General features: G+C 34.3%; 1 protein-coding gene across 1 annotated transcript; it reads left to right on the plus strand.

The window, feature by feature from the left end:
• The first annotated feature begins 1384 nt into the window (after positions 1–1384).
• Positions 1385–15740, plus strand: LOC115217144 (probable RNA-binding protein EIF1AD). Its single transcript, XM_029786757.2, has 4 exons — positions 1385–1820; positions 8812–8920; positions 11218–11326; positions 14321–15740. Exons 1-4 carry the CDS (start codon positions 1734–1736, stop codon positions 14667–14669), a joined length of 654 nt encoding a protein of 217 aa, XP_029642617.1. The 5' UTR covers positions 1385–1733; the 3' UTR covers positions 14670–15740.
• Positions 15741–20908: the final 5168 nt, after the last annotated feature.

The raw sequence follows: 20908 nt of genomic DNA on the forward strand, positions 1-20908 counted from the left end.
CCCCTAGGATGTTTGGAAAACGCATATGTGTTTTGGCTGATGAATACGGGACACTTGTATTTGCTGCAATATTTGCAGCTTCTAATAAATCTGTTCTTCGTATGAAACAATTGTACTGAACAACTAATCCATTCTTGTTGCTTTTTTTCTTGTTTATATATAAGGATAAGATCGTTATTTAAAATACCGATCATATCAAGTGGCCAGCATGGGAATAAAAACCTTATAGGTAATAATTATTATTAAAATTATAATTAAGGATATCTTTTAGATACCCATAATGTATGTATGTAGTGGATCATGCAGGCATGGCGTGGATTCGATCCTCAATCGACAAATTTAACAGTACAACAGACTTTTCCCATAGGGAAACATTAAGTTGACAGCAGTTACATTTGCCAGATGCCTTAGCTAAGCAGGATGATGTCTTTGCCACTTGACCTTTTTGCTTGTGGGGGCGAGTTAAATTGACAGAACAATAGACTTCCCCTAAAAAATTACACATTGTTTGGATAACGGTATGCCTCTCTTTCTCGCGATAATTATATATACAGAAGATTCCCAAGCAAAAGTGGCCAAAAGGAGATGACAGGGAGGCGACCACAGGCAAAATCCAGTTAGCGAGATAATTCAACTGAGAGAAGGCTTACCAATGATGCAGTGTGTTATCGTAACACCACTGCTGTTCAAATGTCATGCACCATGAAGATATTATTTTATCGAATCCCTACATTTGACATTCACTCTATCTTCCTCTAATTCCTAGTTGGGCAGCTAGCAGTTGACCAATCATAACCAGCATCAAGATACAAGAAAAGATAACTCTATTGTTTTTATATGATACACACACTTGTCCGTCGAGGCAAGACATTATATTAAGTAACGGTGAATAAATATTTCCTTAAAACTTCGATCGCTGTTCTTCTTGCATCTTGCATACTGGCAACCAACACCTTAACAACACAGCCGTTACAATTGGTGACCCTCGACTGCAACGAAGAACTAACCGTTACACACACATACGTGGAACGACGATGAGGGTTCCAATTGATCCAGTCAACGGAACAGCCTGCTTGTGAAATTAGCGTGCAAGTGGCTGAGCACTCCACAGACACGTGTACACTTAACGTAGTTCTCTGGGAGATTCACCGTGACACAGAGTGTGACAAGGCAGAAACAGGAAAAAAGAGTGAGAGAAAGTTGTGGTGAAATTGTACACCACCCCCTACCGGGGCCTCGTGGTGTTTTCGCTCAATAAATACTCACAACGCCGGGTTTGGGAATCGAAACCGCGAGTCCGCTGCCCTAACCACTGGGCCATTGTGTCTCCACAAACACACGTGTGTGTGTGTGTATTCACATTATATACAATATATTAGTTTTTCAAATTGTTAACTAAATACTTTAACTAAAATGCAAATGACTATCAAGTTAAGAAGTGTAGTTTTGAATTATAGACTGTATCCCGAAATTAATGGTTACACTTTACAATTTCTGTAAGCGCGAAACACCGTAACCTGAGGCACCCGTAACGCTGGAGGGGGGTATATCCATAAATATTCCAATAGATTTATCTCCCTTTGTTTTGAAAACGAAAACAACCGACTCCGATCTACCGGAAATCGAAGATATTGCCCACAATCCTTTACTTTCTACGCATCCGTTGTCTTGTTTGTCTCGCACATGTTTATTTACATCATTTTCGAGTCGTTTGGACTGTTAGCGTGAAAAAAATGACTCATATAACTAAACGGAAATATGTGGCAAATGAATTACTCTACGAATTTGTTCTTCCAGAAAGCAATCAATACATAGTTAAGGTAAGTATTCATTTAAAAAGTGAAACCCACCTAAGTTTCATTTTCACTTGTGTCATAGCAACACTGCTGCCCGTCCCCTTCCTGCATGTGATGGAGGTAGGAATCAGTGGATATTGCTGAATGTCTAGTATGGCACTTTAATGACTAGCTATGCCAATCTCTAGAAAAATTATGAAAGTGTGTTAATATCTTTGTTTCTTTGAGAGTAGCTGTTCTACATAAGTTGGAATTTCGGTTAAACCATAGGGTTTCATTATTGAGCATTCCATTACTGCTATGTAAGTTTTAAAAAAGTTTCTATGTTTTTGACAACTTTGCTTTATAAACCTTCCGGTACATTGCCTTATTATATTAGACTATTTCATATCGCCTACTTAGCCAAATCTTGGCAATCTTTCGTTATGGATATCAGAATAATGAAACTTTGCTCGGAGGGCAGTATACACTACACTAGCTTGTACATTATTTTGAATGACTTTGTTTCAGCGTATGCTGCAGAAAATCTTTATTTTCTATCTTAAATTATCCAATATTCCATCGTAGTTCAGTACAAGCTGTGGTTTAGATTTGAAACTGCGTCACTATAATAAACAATAGCATTGATACATTAGGTGATCTTGGCCTAATTGGTAGCCAATAGTATTTCAGCTCAATCATATAATCGATAGAAAATTCCGCAAGTTTAGTGCCAAAACATGGTCATTAATTGAGAAGCATGGATAAGATAAGATGCGTGCAACTTGCCAGCATTCCAGAGAGGACAGGCGAACAAGATTCTTAGTCAGCTGCTCGACCTCAGGTTAAAAGAATCACTTGTCTACCATGAACGTAATATTCTCACTTCTCCAAGCACTGACACAGGACCGTCCTAATTCTCACCTTTCGCTTCACATGAATATGTAGCCACCTGGTTCTTAACCAACCACTATATATATACATAACTTACTATTTGTAATCAAATGATACAGCGCGCAGCAAGTAATTTTTGTAATTATTGTAATGTTTATGTATAAACAAAATGAGTGGAGGTAAAGAATACGTACGCCACTCGTTTTCGGCGTAACAAAAACTTTAACCCTAACCCTAAACCTTAAATACCGGGTGTACGTATTCTTTACTTTCGCCACAAATTATTTTCTCGAAAACTTCAAATGATCTTGGTTTTAATGAGTAACAATACACAGCTTATCCGAAATACCCAAACACCCATTGAACAAGTCCTAGAAACATTTCCGTACATGTACGCCTGATTGCAACACATCTTATGGCAGCGAGCACATTTGCCTTTGGTAAATTTCGATACGATTTTCACTAAGAAAAAAAAAAAAAACTCGGATTTTTTGCGTGGAATCAAGGGTTAATATAGGCGTAACAAATATCAGAAAATCAAAAAAAAATGTGTGTAATAGGTGTAAAACAACTCCTATGAACGAATGAAAAAAAAAATTCGCGCACGCGAAAGGGGGGTGGGGGAGAGGCCTCGGAAAATTCACATCGGAAAAAGTCCGAAGCGCTGAGAGGAGCTGACCCGGCACCAAAACAAAAAAAAATAGTGTAATATGTGTAAAACAACTTGCTCTAAACGAATATGACAAAAAAAAATGCGCTCTCGCGAAAGAGGGGTGGGGGAGAGGCCTCGGAATATTTATATCGGGAATTTCCGAAAGCGTCTGAACCGGGCACAAAAACAAAAACAAAAACAGCGTAATAGGTGTAAAACAACTTGCTCTAATCGACTATCATGAAAAAAATGCGCGCTCGCGAAAGGGGGGTGGGGGAGAGGCTTCGGAAATTTCACATCTTCAGTCCACGGCCTTTAAACTAAGAAAAAAATAGTGTAATTGGTGTAAAACTACTTGTTCTAAACGAGTATCAAGAACACACACTCACACATGAATCATAATAAACTCCGTATTTCGCAAAAAAAAAAAAATAAAGAGAAGAAATTCTGGAAAAAGTGAAGAAATGTTGGATCTCATTCCTTGGTTAAAGCTATTTTAAACATTAAATTTATGCTTTTCTTTGAAATAGTTCAGATATATGCAATTCTTCTCACTTATTAAGATGCATTTATCAGAAAAATTATTATTTTGTGTCAATCCTTCCCTAATTATCCTTTATTAATTAGTTTTGGCGTGTATTTTTTTCCCAAATTTATTTTTTCACCTTTACAACACTGTTTAGTAAAGCAATTAATTATCTTTATAATTTGCATATTTGACTTATTAATCAAAATTCTCTAGATGTAAATATACTAAGTAATGCATCCTTCATTTATGTGTTCCGTTCTGTATTATGCATGCGTGACTGTTTGTATGTAAGTGTGTTTAACTGTGCACATGAATGTGAATATAAAGAACATATTTATTTACTATGATTGTTATTTTCAGAACAAATAAATCTTTTGGCTGTTATGTTATTGATGTTATTATTATTGCTAGTTAAAGGGTGGTGACTTGGCTGAATATTTTGAGTCTTGTAGTATGTAGTTGTGTTAGTCAATATTCTGAGTTCAAATCCAACTCATTTCTTTATCATCATTATCGATGGACCACTCAAAGAGGTATGTATACATTATCATTTTCGTAACATAATTTCTGTAGTATTTCAAGATGTTTCTGACACGTATTTTGATTCACATGGCGGAGATCCAACATTTCTTCACTTTTTCCAGAATTTCTTCTCTTTTTTATTTTTTTTTTGCGAAATACGGAGTTTATGATTCATGTGTGAGTGTGTGTTCTTGATACTCGTTTAGAACAAGTAGTTTTACACCAATTACACTATTTTTTCTTAGTTTAAAGGCCGTGGACTGAAGATGTGAAATTTCCGAAGCCTCTCCCCCACCCCCCTTTCGCGAGCGCGCATTTTTTCATGATAGTCGTTTAGAGCAAGTTGTTTTACACCTATTACGCTGTTTTTGTTTGTTTGTGCCCGGTTCAGACGCTTTCGGAAATTCCCGATATAAATATTCCGAGGCCTCTCCCCCACCCCTCTTTCGCGAGAGCGCATGTTTTTTTTGTCATATTCGTTTAGAGCAAGTTGTTTTACACATATTACACTATTTTTTTTTTGTTTTGGTGCCCGGGTCAGCTCCTCAGACGCTTTCGGAACTTCCCGATGTGAATTTTCCGAGGCCTCTCTCCCACCCCCCTTTCGCGTGCGCGAATTTTTTTTTTCATATTCGTTCATAGGAAGTTGTTTTACACCTATTACACACATTTTTTTTTTGATTTTCTGATATTTGTTACGCCCTATATTAACCGAATCAAGTACCCTGACCTCCTAATATGCCGCAAATCCCGTATTTTTGTTCAGAAAAAAAAAACGGGGTGGGGGCGGAATCCCCACATCCCGGAATCATAGGAATTTTTTTTTTTTTTCGTTGAACGAATTACAGTGACCTACTATGTCACAAAACCACTTTTTTGGTTCTGAAAACAGGTTGGGGTGGAACCCTCTGAAATTTGACCCCCCCCCACACACACACACATTTTCAAACTTTTTTTTGCTGTTTCTTTCTATACACATATTTTTAGATAACATTTTGTAGAAATATGTTTTCGAGAGAGTGTGGAATACAATAGAGTGAAAATTCAAATAAGCTTGAAAAGAATATGTAAAAATGCAGAGGTTATAGGAGTTAGTGGTAACAAAGTCTGTGGAGAGATAAAGAATGATACAAAATTCATTTAATTAAAAACATTAGAGTTTCTGTTTGTGTAAAACAAGTAACAGTATAATAGTAAAACAAAATATCTTTTTCATTCCTCTTAAAATTACTGGACATAATATATAATAATCCCAGATTGCAGAATAGATTTAAAAGACAAATCCACTTTCCTTTTGTAATTTTTGGCGCCAAAATCAGGTAACTAATGCATTTCATTTCTCTGTGGAGAGAGAGAGAGTGTGTAAGTGATGAAGTTTACCTAAATGTTCAATGGTATAGCAATATATTATATACATCATCATCATTTAACGTCTGCTTTCCATGCTGGCTTGTGCTGGACGGTTTGACTGAGGACTGGCAAGCCAGGAGGCTGCACCATGCTCCAATCTGTTCTGGTAAATTTTCTACTGCTGGATGCCCTTCCTAATGCCGATCACTCTGAGAGTGCAGTGGGTGCTTTTTAAGTTCCACCGGCACAGGCATCAACCACACTCGAATGGTGCTTTTTACATGGCACTGGCATTGGTCGTATGTTATATATGGAGTGGTTGATGTTAGGAAGGGCATCCAGCTGTAGAAACCTTGCCAGAACAGATTGGAGCCTGGTGCGGCCTCCTGGCTTGCCAGTCCTCAGTCAAACCGTCCAAGCCAAGCTAGCATGGAAAGCTGATGTTAAACGATGATATATATATATATATATATATATATATATTGCTATACCATTGAAAGTTTTGGTAAACTTCATCACTCACACACTCTCTCTCCACACAAAAATGAGATACCCTGATTTTGGTGCCAAAAATTGCAAAGAGAAAGTGAATTTGTCTTTCAAATCCATTCTGCAATCTAGGATTATTATATATATTATATCCAGTGATTTTAAGAGGTATGAAAATGATATTTTGTTTTAATATTATATTTTTACTTGTTTCACACACATACACAAGCTCTAACATTTTTAATTAGATGAATTTTGTATCATTCTTTATCTCTACACAGACTTTGTTACCACTAACTTCTATAACCTTTGCATTTTCCCTTATTCTTTTCAAACTTATTTGAATTTTCAATCTAATGTTATCTAAAAATATGGGTAAAAAAAGAAACAGCAATAAATATTTGAAACTGGTGTGTTGCTTACCCTTGTTTGATATGACATGAACTTCAGGTTTTTTTAAGGTCTCACCACAGTTTAAAATGTTTCTTATTAATATTTGTCTTGCAGCTGATTCTAATGCAACATTCAGTGACTACAGGAAAAATTTCTGTCAATTGAAAGAGAAGTTCATAACTTGTAAAATTGACAATTTTTGTAAATTTCATAAATCAGTAATTTCAGAGACTAAGGTAGGCTTGGTATTATGTAGAATGATATTAGTCTGCTTATTGTTACTTAACTCCAGTTTGAGTTGTCATTAGTTTGATGTGAATAGTCATTAGTTTGTTTTGTTGTGATATAGGATGTTGAATAATTTTTGAGGTTTATTCAAATGACTGGCCATATTGTAGTACACCTGAGCACTGTTTACAATAAGCTCTGCTAAGATCAGAGAATTGTCTGTTAATTGCATTCATGAAACAGCATTCTTTTCTCTGAATAGTATATAGCTTTATGAAAGATAGATCAAGTTATTTGCTTTTGGCTTAATTGCAATATGAATGACATTGTAATTGTATTTTACATTGTAAAACCAAGCAGCAGTGTTAGAATTGTAACATTTTTTACAAGATCAGCATCAATTATTTGATTTTACTTCAGCATAATAATTTTCATACCAAATATTTCATCTGTCTCAAAATAATGGAAAACCAGCTTGGTCCAAATCACTTTTATATACATTTGGCAAACATCACATCAATTCTTTAGAGTGTTTATAATTAGAAAAGAAATGGTTACTGGTCAGAATTATAAATTCATTCTATATTAATGATGAAATAAATATAGAGTATAAGCATCCTTTATGTTGTTTTAAAATAGTTCATTTTATTTTAGTATTGCTATCCTTATCTTTAAAATTTACTCTTTTACTTGTTTCAGTCATTTGACTGTGGCCATGCTGGAGTACTGCCTTTAGTCAAGCAATTCAATCCCAGGGCTTATTCTTTGTAAGCCTAGTACTTATTCTATCGGTCTTTTTTGCCGAACCGCAAGTTATGGGGACGTAAACACACCAGCATCGGTGGTCAAGCGATGTTAGGGGACAAACATATACACACACACACACATACATATAAGACACTTGCCCAAGGTGTCATGCAGTGGAACTGAACCTGGAACCATGTGGTTCGTAAGCAAGTTACTTACCACACAGCCGCTCCTATGCCTATTTCTTCATTTATTTAAAGTGAACTTTAGGTTTTCTTTACTTTGCTACTGTTTTGTATACTATATTTTGTCTTATAGTTGATATAGTAAATGCAGTAGTTTTCTAATTTCACTTGGTTAAGTAATAAATTTCTATGTAATTCACTTTGCTGTTTATCATTTTTGTCATTAAAGAATTTCATTATTGTTTGAAAGTGAAAAATAACTCACTCTTTAAATTTTTTGTAGTATCTGATCATCATTTGACATCCATTTTCTTTGCTGGCATGGTTGGGTGGTTTGACAGGAACTGGTAAGGCCAAGGATTGCAACAGGCTCCTTTGTCTGTTTTGGCACGGTTTCTGTGGCTTGGTGGTTTTAACATTGCATCAACACCAGTACTTTTTACATGACACCAGCACTGACATGGTTACCAAGTAACTTGCAAACACACACGTACACTATAAAATAAATATAATATTTCAAACAAGAGTTTAGTGTCACCATCTCTAGCTGAGTGGGGATACTGAACTCCCTTGTTCAAAAATATAAGGATGAAGATAGTGCATCAATTGCCAGCTGGAGACGATGTTTCCTGGGGCTAAATAACTGTAACATTCGTCCTAACTAGGACTGCCACATTATGTTGGCATATAATCTTTACTCTAGAGTACTGTTTCTGAATGTTTCTTGTTCAGAGAAATAATTTTTCAATTTATGAAAAACAAGAGCTTAGTGTCACAATTTCTACCCAAACAATTATTCTGTGCTGATGAGGAGAAATAACCTAGAAACCTTTGGTACACAGATACTGCTATAGATATTATCTAACTTAAGAAAAGGGATTTCATGCTTTCTGTAGTGTAATCATTAATTTGTAACTTGATTAACTGCACATGTGTGGTTTGAATTCCATAAATGGGCTTGTTTTTCTTTCCTTTCTCAGACTGTCATAAGATCTACTGTCATTTGCATGAAAAATCTTATTAGTCAATTTAATATCTGCTTTTCAGGTGAAACACTGTCGTGGTAACAACTTGCATGAAGTTTGGAATGAAAAGGGAGAAGAACTTCTTGTCAGCATGCCACCAAAGTTTCGAAACCATTTTTACATCTTAAAAGGTTTGATTTAAATGCTCAGTTAAATTTTGCAATATAAACTTATTAATTGTATGTTTTGTGACTTTTAAAGTCTTAGATGCATTTTTTTCCTTGGCTTTTTTATTTGCAGTAAAACTACTAATTCCATTTCATAATTTTTAAATACATTTTTTTGCATTAGCATGGATTGGATGATTCTGAAAAAATCTGGTATTTGCATATTATGGGAGGTTTTATGGCTAAATGTACTACTGGTTCTAACTAATCAATAATGTAATAGGACTAATATTAAGTCTCAGCAGTGCTATACGAGGCAAATTCAATAATGAAGTAAAGGAGTATGGTAAGTATATGCAGTACTTGTAGCAAAATTTGGACTCCATTTTATCAAGGCGAATATTTCTGATTTACAGTTTTATAATGAAAATTAATCTCAAATTAGGAATCAGAAACTTATGACATATTTTTAAACAAAATAACATCTAGAATCCAATGAAATTGCACATTGTCTCCATTGACAACAATTGGTCTGTAAGTTCAATTTCTGTGAAGACTGTAGAATCTACTGTTTTGAGCATTGCTCTTTGTCAGTGAAGAAAAAGAGAAAAAAACATTATTGTCACTTAGGCTGTAGGCAATGAGAATAATTTTATAATAAACTTTAGACAGATTAATGAAAAGAACTTTCACCTATAAGATACATTTGTAGGCTGAGAATAAAAGGCTTTAAAAAAAATATAATTAGGTGCTCATAAGTGATAACTCCATATTGTAGTGCCTTAACCCTTTCGTTACTATATTTCTGACCAAAATACACCCCTTATGTGTTTCAATTAATTTCTAACATAATCATAAATTTAGTCTGGTTTCATTAAACAACTATAACTTTTTTATTTATCAATATATTAATGTGATTTTTGGAAGATAATTTAATGAAATGTTCTCAACCAATTCTATACTATAATTTTTGTCACAAAGTGACTCTAATTGCAGGTAGATACAGGTAAATTCAACAAAATATAAAATTATTAAAATTTTGTTCAAACATCGCTATAGAAAATGGGTTATTAGCTAATATTCAATTGGGTATACAACAAAATTTTACGATAGAATTTGTTATTCTGGGTAACTTTCTGATACCCATAATAATATTTATGGCAAAATAGTCTTAATTTCATTTAAGGTTGTGGGAAACCACTAACTATCCCTTTCGCTTTGTTTACATTTAGCGTAACGGTTCGTTTCCGCCGTAATGAGTTCAAATAGACTCATCAGAAAAAGTAAAAAGAAATAGTCTATCACTTTACTCTCCTGGGAAAGTCCGTGGCTTCGTCCAGTTTCTTCAGAAAAATCACCGAAAGAAACAGTTTTTAAATTTTCACTCCATTCAGGTGCCAATTCATTTTCTTTATTGCTGTCGGAGCTCTCGGATTCACTGTTTTCACTTTCGGAAAATGAAACATCAGATTCATTATCAAATACCACGTGCTTTTTTTTTTCAGTCATAGAGTTAGATTTATCAAGGTCTTCAGTAGAAAATCCTTCGAATTCTGACTCGCTGCTTGATATAATGAAATTCGTATCCATTTTTTGTCAGAATTACAAATTTTGAAAACACAATAGGAATAAATTTTGGAAAAAAATCTCCCAAAATTCACAGAATTAAAATTACACTTCGATCGTTGTACAAAACTGTAGATGAACTGTTTACGAATTATAATCACGTGTTTTCACGAATGTACTAAAGAGATTTGCTCTGATATTCTCATTTAAATATGAATAGGTAAATACGGGCGGGTTTGGTTACATTAACCAAAATTTTTTTCGGGCGGCTTGTTTTATATTAGTATCCATCTATCAATATCATTCGTGCTCAATACAAAATAAGGTATCTATACTTTTGTAGAAAGGAATTAATGATAGGATATTATAATTCATAATACGTGTTAAAAAGCATAGAAGTATATCAGCAACATTAATGGAATTGCTAAATCATGATTTCTGCATCATTGCATGTCATCAATAGCAAGTGTCCACTATCAATTGCATGCTTAGACAAATTTCACTGCTACTGATATAGAAAAATAGTGATATCTGGCTTTTGTTGACATGCAGAAAGCCTTTGACAGAATCCCCTGCTTCCTTATCTGGTGGGCAATTACTGGTGTTGCATATAGATAAGACAGATGCTTTCACAATAAGGTTACTTTGATTATATCTTGTACATGGTTACTGTACTTGTTAAAAAAATTAGAGAACAAAGATTATAGTTCATTATAATAATAAAATTATTATTCTAACCTCTTTTTGTTTTTTAGGGATGTTTCTCATAGTAGAGCCGATAGCTGAAGGTGTAAAGGTGAAAGCTGAAATTGTTAGAATCCTTTATAAGGAACAAATAAATTATATTATTAGTAAAGGAGTATGGTAAGTATATGCATATATTTACAATTACCTATTTGGTTAATCTTTACCCATTTGCATGTTTATTTTAAGCAGTATTAGTTTCATTGCAGAGTCTTTATTGAAAAGTAAGTTTTTCTTTTTAAGGATATAACTAATAACCACAGAAATTCATAATGATCTGAAAGAACACCTGACTGTTTTCTGTAAACATAATTTTTAGCATGATCTGTTATTTGTCAGACATTTCAGAGGTTGATTGTTTTCAGTAAAAAGACATTTTTTATTTAACATTTAAAACAAGTACCAGGAAATAAGTAACTCTTGAAAATTTTGTTTTACTTCTTGCATTTGTGAACAATAGCATTGCTGGATATTTCTTGTTAAATGGGGTTCCAGCAGTCTAACCACTGGTTCACTGCATTTCCAATATCAAGAGCTACAATGGGTGTCTGTGTACTCAGCCTCTGAATGCCTATATTCTGTCAGCAAAGATGCTTCTGATCACAGTTTCTGGAAGTTTGCCGAATTTGTGATGAGAGCTATCTTTTGATAGCTAGGTGCAGAAAGCTATTGTCAAAAGCGTAGCTCATAGCGTTGTGTGTTGAGAGGATGTGAGCAGATGTGACTATACTATCTCTCATAAAATATCATACCGAAGTGGTAGCATTCTACTGAGTCTAATAGATTGCAACTTATATAATTTTATAGAATACTGTTGCTTTAGTAGCTAGCCTCAGTGATATATACTGTGAACTGAGATAATAGTCCATGATGATTTTTTTAGATTTTGTAAATAACTACCTGAGGGATTTTGAAGAAAATTTTCATGATAGCACAGTACACTATTTTTGGTTTGTATACAAAATTTATCAAATGTAGCTGTCTTGGTTTTCATATTATTTAGCATACTTGTTTTTCAGGTGTACTGTGATAATAGTCCTGGTATAAGAATGTAGTTTTGATCACTGATAAGGATAGAAATACCAACTATTTCAAGAAGAATTATTTTAAACAACTCATATGACACAAATGTACCATTGAACAACAAAATACATAAATAACATATTCACAGAAGTTTTGACTCAATGATTAGTGTTTGGTGTATGAACATTTTGTTTCATGACCTCAAAAATGCGATTGTTAGTGGATTCAGTCAGTGTTTTGATAGTAGTGGGTAGGACTGCCTTAGCAGAGTCGTGTATTGCCTTCCAAAGTGTTTCCTTAGATGTGTACTGCTTGCCATTCTGGTAGGTCTCACTTTTGATGATGCTCCAGAGGTTCTCGGTGGAATTCAAATCTGGAGAACAGGCTGGCCACTTCATTAGGGTTTCTCCTTTGAATCCCAATGAGGAAAGGACCACTTCGGTTCTCTTAGCCACATGTAGTGGGGCCTTACCATGCATAAAAATAACCTTGCTAAGCTCAGATAATGGGAGCTCATCCAGCCAGTCAGTTAGGAAATCCCTAATAGAGTTACAGTATGTGATAGTATTAATCTTCACACCTTCTGGCACTTTAAATGGACTGATCATCCTGTCTCCCATGATTCCAGCCCAAAACATGACTCCTCCACTCCCTTGCTGAGTGCACAAACGTATGTGAGTGGCGTTGTCATAAAACACCCATCCTTTAGCCCAACCATCAGGCCCATCTAGCATGGCTTGGCACTCGTCAGTGAACAAAATATGCTTGACATTAGTCTTCATATATATTCTATCCCATTCTAACCAAGCTTTTTTGTGTTTGGGAGTCAACAGAGGCTTGCAAGCAGGTTTCTTCTCTTTCACAAAGCTCCCAATTACTTTATTTCTGGTTGTTTTGGAGACATTTTCAATGCCAGCGTCTGCAAATAAAGCTTTATTTGTACATCCAGGAAGCATCGCTTGAGATAGGAAATGTCTTGCACTGTGACTGTCCAGGACTTGCCTTCACTGCACTCATTCCAATACTTGGGATTTTGTAAATATCTATGAATTGTTTTCACATGACAGCCTAGTTTCTTGGCCACTTCATCTGCAGACTTGCCTTTACTTATTTCTTTTATAATCTAGTTCTCATATTCTGTAAGAGCTTTTCCCCACCCCATCTTTTGAAATGAATAATAGGTCTATTAATTCTGTTCACCTGAAAAAGATAATTGTTGATTAATACGAAAATTAAAAACGCTGCAATTACTAAATTTTGTATACAAACCAAAAATAGTGTACTGTATACTATCATGTAAATTTTCTTCAAAATCCCTCGGATAGTTATTTAGAAAATCTAAAAAATCATCATGGACTATTTATCTCAGTTCACAGTGTAAGCTATTTCTAGCAAATGTTTTTGCAGCATCAGCTCTGTCAGCTGCAATAACTCTAAGAGCATTCTTTTGGATTGCATTTAGTTGGTCGAGTAGATAATATGAGTAATTCCTCAAGGAAAGAGAAACATACTTCACCATACTTTGTTTTGTAGACAGTGGCTCTTCTTTCTATGTCTAGCTTGCTTCTATGCCACTTTGTTAAAGACTGAGGAAACATCTTTTACCTACATACATGAGCTGTTTATTGTTACAAAGGAGCCTCTATGTGGTTACTCATCTTGCTAGAAATAGAACCAAGTTTCCTTTAAGTCACACCCTACTTCTCAGCTATGAAAACCAAAATCTAAGACTACATTCAGTTGTGTAGTTTTAAATGCATATTACAGGAAAAAGCAACATGGGGTGGTCTTGGCTGGAATGCTTTTGCTCATTGGTTTTATTCAATCAGGATTTGTTTGACTGAAACTTAGAAACTGAATAATTTTGAAAATGCTGGTACATATAAATTATTTAAGTACTTACGTTGTTGCATGTATTTCTTAATGCTAATTATTAACCCATTACAACATTTCTCATAATTTTCCCCCATTTGGTGATAAGATTATTGTTAGTAGAGGAGTAATGACTGCTTTGGTTTTTATTGCTTATTAGTCTCATCAAATGGTACTCAAAAATTAAGTATTCAAGATAAATATTCTCATATTTTTCAGGCCTGAAGCGTTTGCTGCAGATGTTGCTAATAAAAAAGATGAAGCACAGATTCCTGATGATATGTTACCACCTTCTGACTCTGATGAAGAAGATCTTGGTACTTTAGTAAATAACTACAACAGACATGTGTGTCCCGCTCATATTCCCAATTCAGACTCCAGTGATAGTGAGGAAGCCTCTGATAACTGTGATGATAATAACTCTGAGATTGAAACTCTTTCTAATAACAAAGCTGACTCAAATAATGAGAGCAAAGACAGTTCAGATGTATTTAAGACAGATAATGACCAAATAAGTCGAGTTTCTTCAAATATATTAGATTTAGATATAAATAAATCTGATAAGTAACCTGTTACCATTTGTCTCTTACATATCTTTTTGACTTTATTTCAGTAGATATTATATATTGAAAAATCAACTTGAAAAACTCACAAACCATGAAATCTGATTGGTTTCATGATATTTTTTGTTGTTTATTTTAATAATTTTATATGTTTCCTAACTCAGAAATTGATCCATTCCTAGGAGCTAAATGGATAAGTGAGGATATATTATCTAAAAAAACAATAATTATAATCAGTCACACATTTATTGTTGGGTAAATACTGTGCATTCTATGTTATTCTTATCTCATAGTGTGCAAGTTACTTTTATGTATTATGTATTAAATTAGAACATAGGGATGGCTGAATGGTTAAGAAAGGTTTTAGGTTTGATTTTACTGTGTGACATCTTAGGTAAGAGCATTTACACCATAGCTTTGGGTTGACTTAAGCCCAGTTAGTGAATTTGGATTGATAGAGACTCATTTAGATGGACTATTTGTAATTCTAAAAATCCATCCTTGTCACATTTGCATCATGCTGATTCATCATCATTTAATGTCCACTTTCTCTGCTGGCATAGGTTGGATGGTTTTACAGGATCTGGTGAGCTTCAAGGCCATGTTGAGCACCAATGTCAGCTTTAGCATGGTTTTCACACTTTACAGAGTGTACTGGGTGCATTTTTCTGTGCCACTAGCACTAGTGAGGTTGCCAGGTAACTTGCTAGACGGAAGAGCAAGGATAATAAAAAGGAAAAGCTTTTAAATTGGGAGTATTTGGGAGGAAAAAAGTGGCTTTATGTCAGATGTTGAAAAGCTGAAGTACAATAGAGGTATAAGCACAAGTGTCTTGCTATTCTACTTGAAAATTACATTAAGAGTCTGTTGAATACTCCACATACTAACTCAATAAGCAAGATGTCTAGGTGATCAAAAACCACCTGGATGCCCAGACATTGAAATTAATGCTAATATTCCTCATTAAATTTGAACTGCTGCCTCTAAGTGTTCTGTTGAGTTATCCTTCATTTGGCTTAGCCAGGTGTTAATAAAGTATTCAACATGGAATCAGACATCAATTCCCAAAAGAATAAAAAACAAACAAAAGCAGTGCTCAAAATGTCCACCTCAAGAAATAAAGATGAAATAATCTCGGCTATAATAACCTCAACTCTGGCAAGAGTTTCATATCTTGTAAGATTTTGAAAGTGATCCCATTTATTTCCATTAATAATAACTCTTATTTTCATAGCTAGTTTAGTATTGTTCACTCATATATCTGTTCCAGTACAATCATCATGTTTATATGTAAAACAACTGCAATACTCCACAGTATTTACTGTAGCAATCATTGATGGGAGTTAGAGTAGTTGCAGCAGTAAAATACCCTGGTTGGAGTTGTTAACATTGCAATGAAAAAAGAAATGATTTCTTTCTGGGTACAAACCGTTTTTCTAGGTGGGAGGAAATACAGTTGATTCAAACTAATTTTCTATAGTAATTACTGCACTAATTCTGGCACTTGATTTCTATTCTAATTAGCAGGAACAGTGTGGATTGTGAGTAATCTGTGTACAGTTGATGTTTGTCAGGTAGCTGTGGTACTGCTAACAGGATCTCCTTTAAAACTTTTGGTGAATGTATTTGCCTACATTTTAGTTTCCTTTTAGTAGAAAAAAGACCATTTTTTCGCTTAAGTTCTGCAACTAACATAATTCTTTCTACAATAGAACAAAGCCTGAAGTTTTGGGGAGAGTGCTTGTCAATTACATCATCCCTGATGCTCAACTGGTACTTATTTTATCAACCCTAAAAGGATGAAGGCAATTTGCACTCAGAACGTAAAAACGGATGAAATGCCACTTAGCACTTTTGTCCAGTGTGCTAACGATTCTGCTAGTTTGCTGCCAGCTAACACAACAGTAGTTCTTGTTTGTCAGTCCTGATTGAGCAGAATTGTGATAAAAGGCATCCAAACCATTCATAACCCATTTTGTGTTATTTTTTTCTCAAATGTAATATATCCAACATGTTCCCTTTTTTTTTAAAATGATATGGTGTGATAAAAAACATTACATTTCATACAAATACTATGATGATCATATTCTCGTGGACAATATACTACTAAAGGTAATCTTCTCCAATAATTTGCTTTACTTGCATAGTTTTGTATATGTTAAGGAAATGATTTTGTTTTTACAAATCTTTCAATCTTCCATCATTTCATTTTTAAATTTCTACATAAATTCTTACAAAGCAATTTGGTATAAAATGTAATGTTAATGACTTTCAATTAATTTATTACATTTGTAATTTCGATTTAATACAGATTGTTTGAAAATGTATAATTCTTGATATTAATTTAACATAGTTATCCTGTATCCATACATCAAAAAAAAAAAAGAAAGAAACTAAGAATAGTTAAGGGGAAGTAACTCTTTTTAGCGCGAAAGACTTTGTAAGTTCCTTTCACTGATTTTTTTTTTTTAAACAAGATAAAACTTGTGTAATAAAGGAACCAGTATATTAGTTCAATGTCGTATGTTTTAGTGTTTGATTTATTAATATTGGGGAAATTAAAGATAAGGTTGAAGCCAATTGGATTTAAACTTTTTCTTGCATAAGCAGAAGGTAAAACAAATTTGGGAAGGTAACAGTCAGTTATACCAACCCCAGTACTTTAGTTATTTATGTCAACTCTAGAAAGAAGAAAGGCATAGTCAGTCTTACCAGGATTTGAACTCAGAATATAAAAGACCACAACTAAATAGTGCATGACATTTAATTTGATTCTGCCAGTTTACCACTCTAGAACGTTAGAATATTAGCTACAATGAACACTTACTTTAATATTCTAACTATGCTTCCTTGGTGTGCTACCCATTAATTTGTTATTGATTGCATAAAATAATTGCCAGTCAGTTAATAGAGTCTATTTAATTTAAAGGTGAAGCTATAGTATAGTCACAGCCCCATGGGTGAAACTCATAAAATAATATAAGAGTATATTTGATATATCACTAACAGCAAAAATTGATTTCAAATTTTGGTACAAGGCCAGCAATTCCGAGGGAGTGGGTAAGTCAATTACATTGGCCCCAGTGCTCAACTGGTACTTAAACTCCAAAAGGATGTAAAGTAAAGATGATTTAGGCAGAGTTACTAACAGCAAATATTACAATAAGTTTGCTGAGAAATTCTTATTTATAGATACTTGTATATTTTTAAAAAATCAGACTGGGTAAATTGGAAGAAGAATTGGTAGAATACTTCCCTACATGTTACTATAGCTTGTATTATTGATACTAGAGGAATCAAAAGTAGAGACATATTGGAATAGATATTACAAAATAATATAGTTGGATATTATATTTCCTAGCTGTCTTTAATTAGGCTTCTTGTTGATATGTAACAGTGGTATTATTTTAAGCACTTTGCCTAAAGTTTATTCAATGAGTTATTGATTTCAAATTTTGGCACAATGCCAGTAATTTTGGGGGAAGGAGTAAGTTGATTACATCAACCCCAGTACTTGACTGGTACTTATTTTATTGACTCCAAAAGGATAATCAATGTTAACCTTGGCAGAATTTGAATTCAGAATATAGAGATGGATGAAATGCTGCCAAGCATTTTGACTGGTGTGCTAACAATTCTGTCAGCTCACCACTTTAACAAAGTTAGAAATATTATTAATAATAATAATAATTCAGAAATCATTTAAGTAGAAACAGTTGAGTATGTGTCCAAATGTCTTCTGCTTATTGAATAAAATTCCATGGAATAAACACAATACCAACATTTATAAAGAAGATAAACACCAATAAACTGACTCCAATGGGTTACTGGTGTTTCTTTTATTAAATTTTCAGAAATGTAAGGGCAAAACTCAAAATTAGAATATAGAAAACCAACACTAGATTTGTTATACAGCTTATTCTGGCTCTCTGCCATTTCTGTAAATGCACTACTCCCATCCAATTGATTAATTCAAGTAACTGTGTCCTTCCGTTTGTGAAAAAGAAACCATTTTGTATTGAAAACAGATGGCTCAATCTATTGTAGTTGAAGCAATAACTTGTACTTAAGTGTTTGACATTTTATTGAAATAAATGATTGAAAAATATTTTTCCATAGCAGGAAGGAAATCTTTGACAGGTTAATTTCCTCAGTAAACAAACAGTTGGATTAACGAAGTTAAAATCCTCAGATAATCTAGCGTGACAAGTATTTATGATATAAAACCAAACGTGGATATCTAATTTACTTGGCATTGTCAGTTTGTAAGAAAAGCAAACATTAGAAATAAACTGAGTCAAATATTGAAAGATAAAACTCATCATCATCATTGTTGTTTTAATGTCTACTTTTTCATACTCGCAAAGGTTGGATGGAGTTTGTTGAGGCAGATTTTCTACTTTGGCCAATCCCCACCTGTTTTTATAGAATATTGGAGATGAAGGACACTAATTACATGATAGTGACACACATTAAAAAATATTATCAGAAATAAAACAGAGAAAATAAAGGTGATTTTTCAAATTACATTTTAAGTATTTTTTATTAGAACCAAATAAAATTTTGTCAAACCAAACTCTTGAAGTGTGAATATTGCATAATTTGAAATCACTTTTCTTATAAATATGTGTCCTTGCAGCCATAAAATGAATGAGGTAAGCATAAATGATAAGAATAAAGTTATAGCAAAATAGTTTCACAATCCAAATTCAGTTCTTTGACTCTGAGATTTAAGCATGGCTGCATGGATAAAAAGTTTGCTTCTCAACACATAATTTCATGTTCAGTCCCACTGCATGGCACTTTGGACAACTGTCTTCTACAATAGCCTTGGGCTGACCAAAAGGTTGTAAGTGTATTTCATAGACATAAACTGAAAGAAACCCATCATGTAGATAAATGTGTATGTATATAGATATATGTGTACATATATATATATACATACTGGAGTAAACACATAAATGTGAAACAAGGTGGAAAAAAGAGTACTCAAATACCAGTGGTAGAGTAATCTGCTTTATTTAAAGCAGCAGAAAATTTTTGTTGAATTTTCTGCTGCTTTAAATAAAGTATATATATATATATATATCACCGTGACCGACCAGGCTATCAGATGTTGCTACACATCGCTGGTCACAATGCGCTTCACATTGTTTTAGCCTTCAAATGATGCCACCCTGCTGGCTAAGCGAGCAGGCCAACAGAAGAAAGAGTGAGAGAAAGTTGTGGCGAAAGATTACAGCAGGGATCGTCACCACCCCCTGCCGAAGCCTCATGGAGCTTTAGGTGTTTTTGCTCAATAAACACTCACAACGCTTGGTCTGGGAATCGAAACCGCGAGTCCGCTGCCCTCACCACTGGGCCATTGTGCTTCCACACACACATATATATAGGAGCTCTCTGTCGGTTACAACGACGTAGGTCCTAGCTGATACAATCAATGGAACAGCTTGCTCATGAAATTAGCATACAAGTGGCTGAGCACTCCACAGACTTGTGTACTCTTAACATAGTTCTCAGGGAGATTCAGCATGACACAGAGTGCGACAAGGCTGGCCCTTTGAAATACAAGTACTATTCATTTTTGCCAGCTGAGTGGACTGGAACAACGTCAAATAAAGTGTCTTACTCAAGGACGCAACACATCGCCGGGAATTGAACTCTCGAACTTATGATCATGAGCCGAATGCCCTAACCACTAAGCCGCTCGCCTTCACTTATATATATATATATATATATATGTATGTATATATATACCTCATCATAAAAATCTTCATCATGTACATTTTTCAATGCTTGCATGGGTTGGACAGAGTTTATTTGAGACAGATTTTCTACTATTGGATGCCATTCCTGTTGCCAGCCTTCACCTGCTTCCAAGCAAGGTAATATATTCTTGTGACCAGACATGTCATTGGAGAACATTGGAAATGAATGACAGTGACAATCATTTTACAACTATCACACAATGTCAAGACAAGAACACACACATATACATACAATGGGTTTCTTCCAGTTTACATCTGCCAAATCCACTCAAGGCTTTAGTTGGACTAGGGCCATAATAGATGGCATTTGTGCAAGGGACTGAATCGTGTGGTTAGGAAGCATACTACTTACCACATTGCCACACCTGTGCCTATAAATAAATGTAAGAGTACCAGCGAATTTGAATCAAACTGTTTTGATCCATATTTGTAAATACATATGTGTGTGTGTGTTTATTTGAGTCACCTTGTTTTGG

This window comes from Octopus sinensis, linkage group LG11 (assembly GCF_006345805.1).
Source record: "Octopus sinensis linkage group LG11, ASM634580v1, whole genome shotgun sequence".
NCBI classification, from domain to species: domain Eukaryota; kingdom Metazoa; phylum Mollusca; class Cephalopoda; order Octopoda; family Octopodidae; genus Octopus; species Octopus sinensis.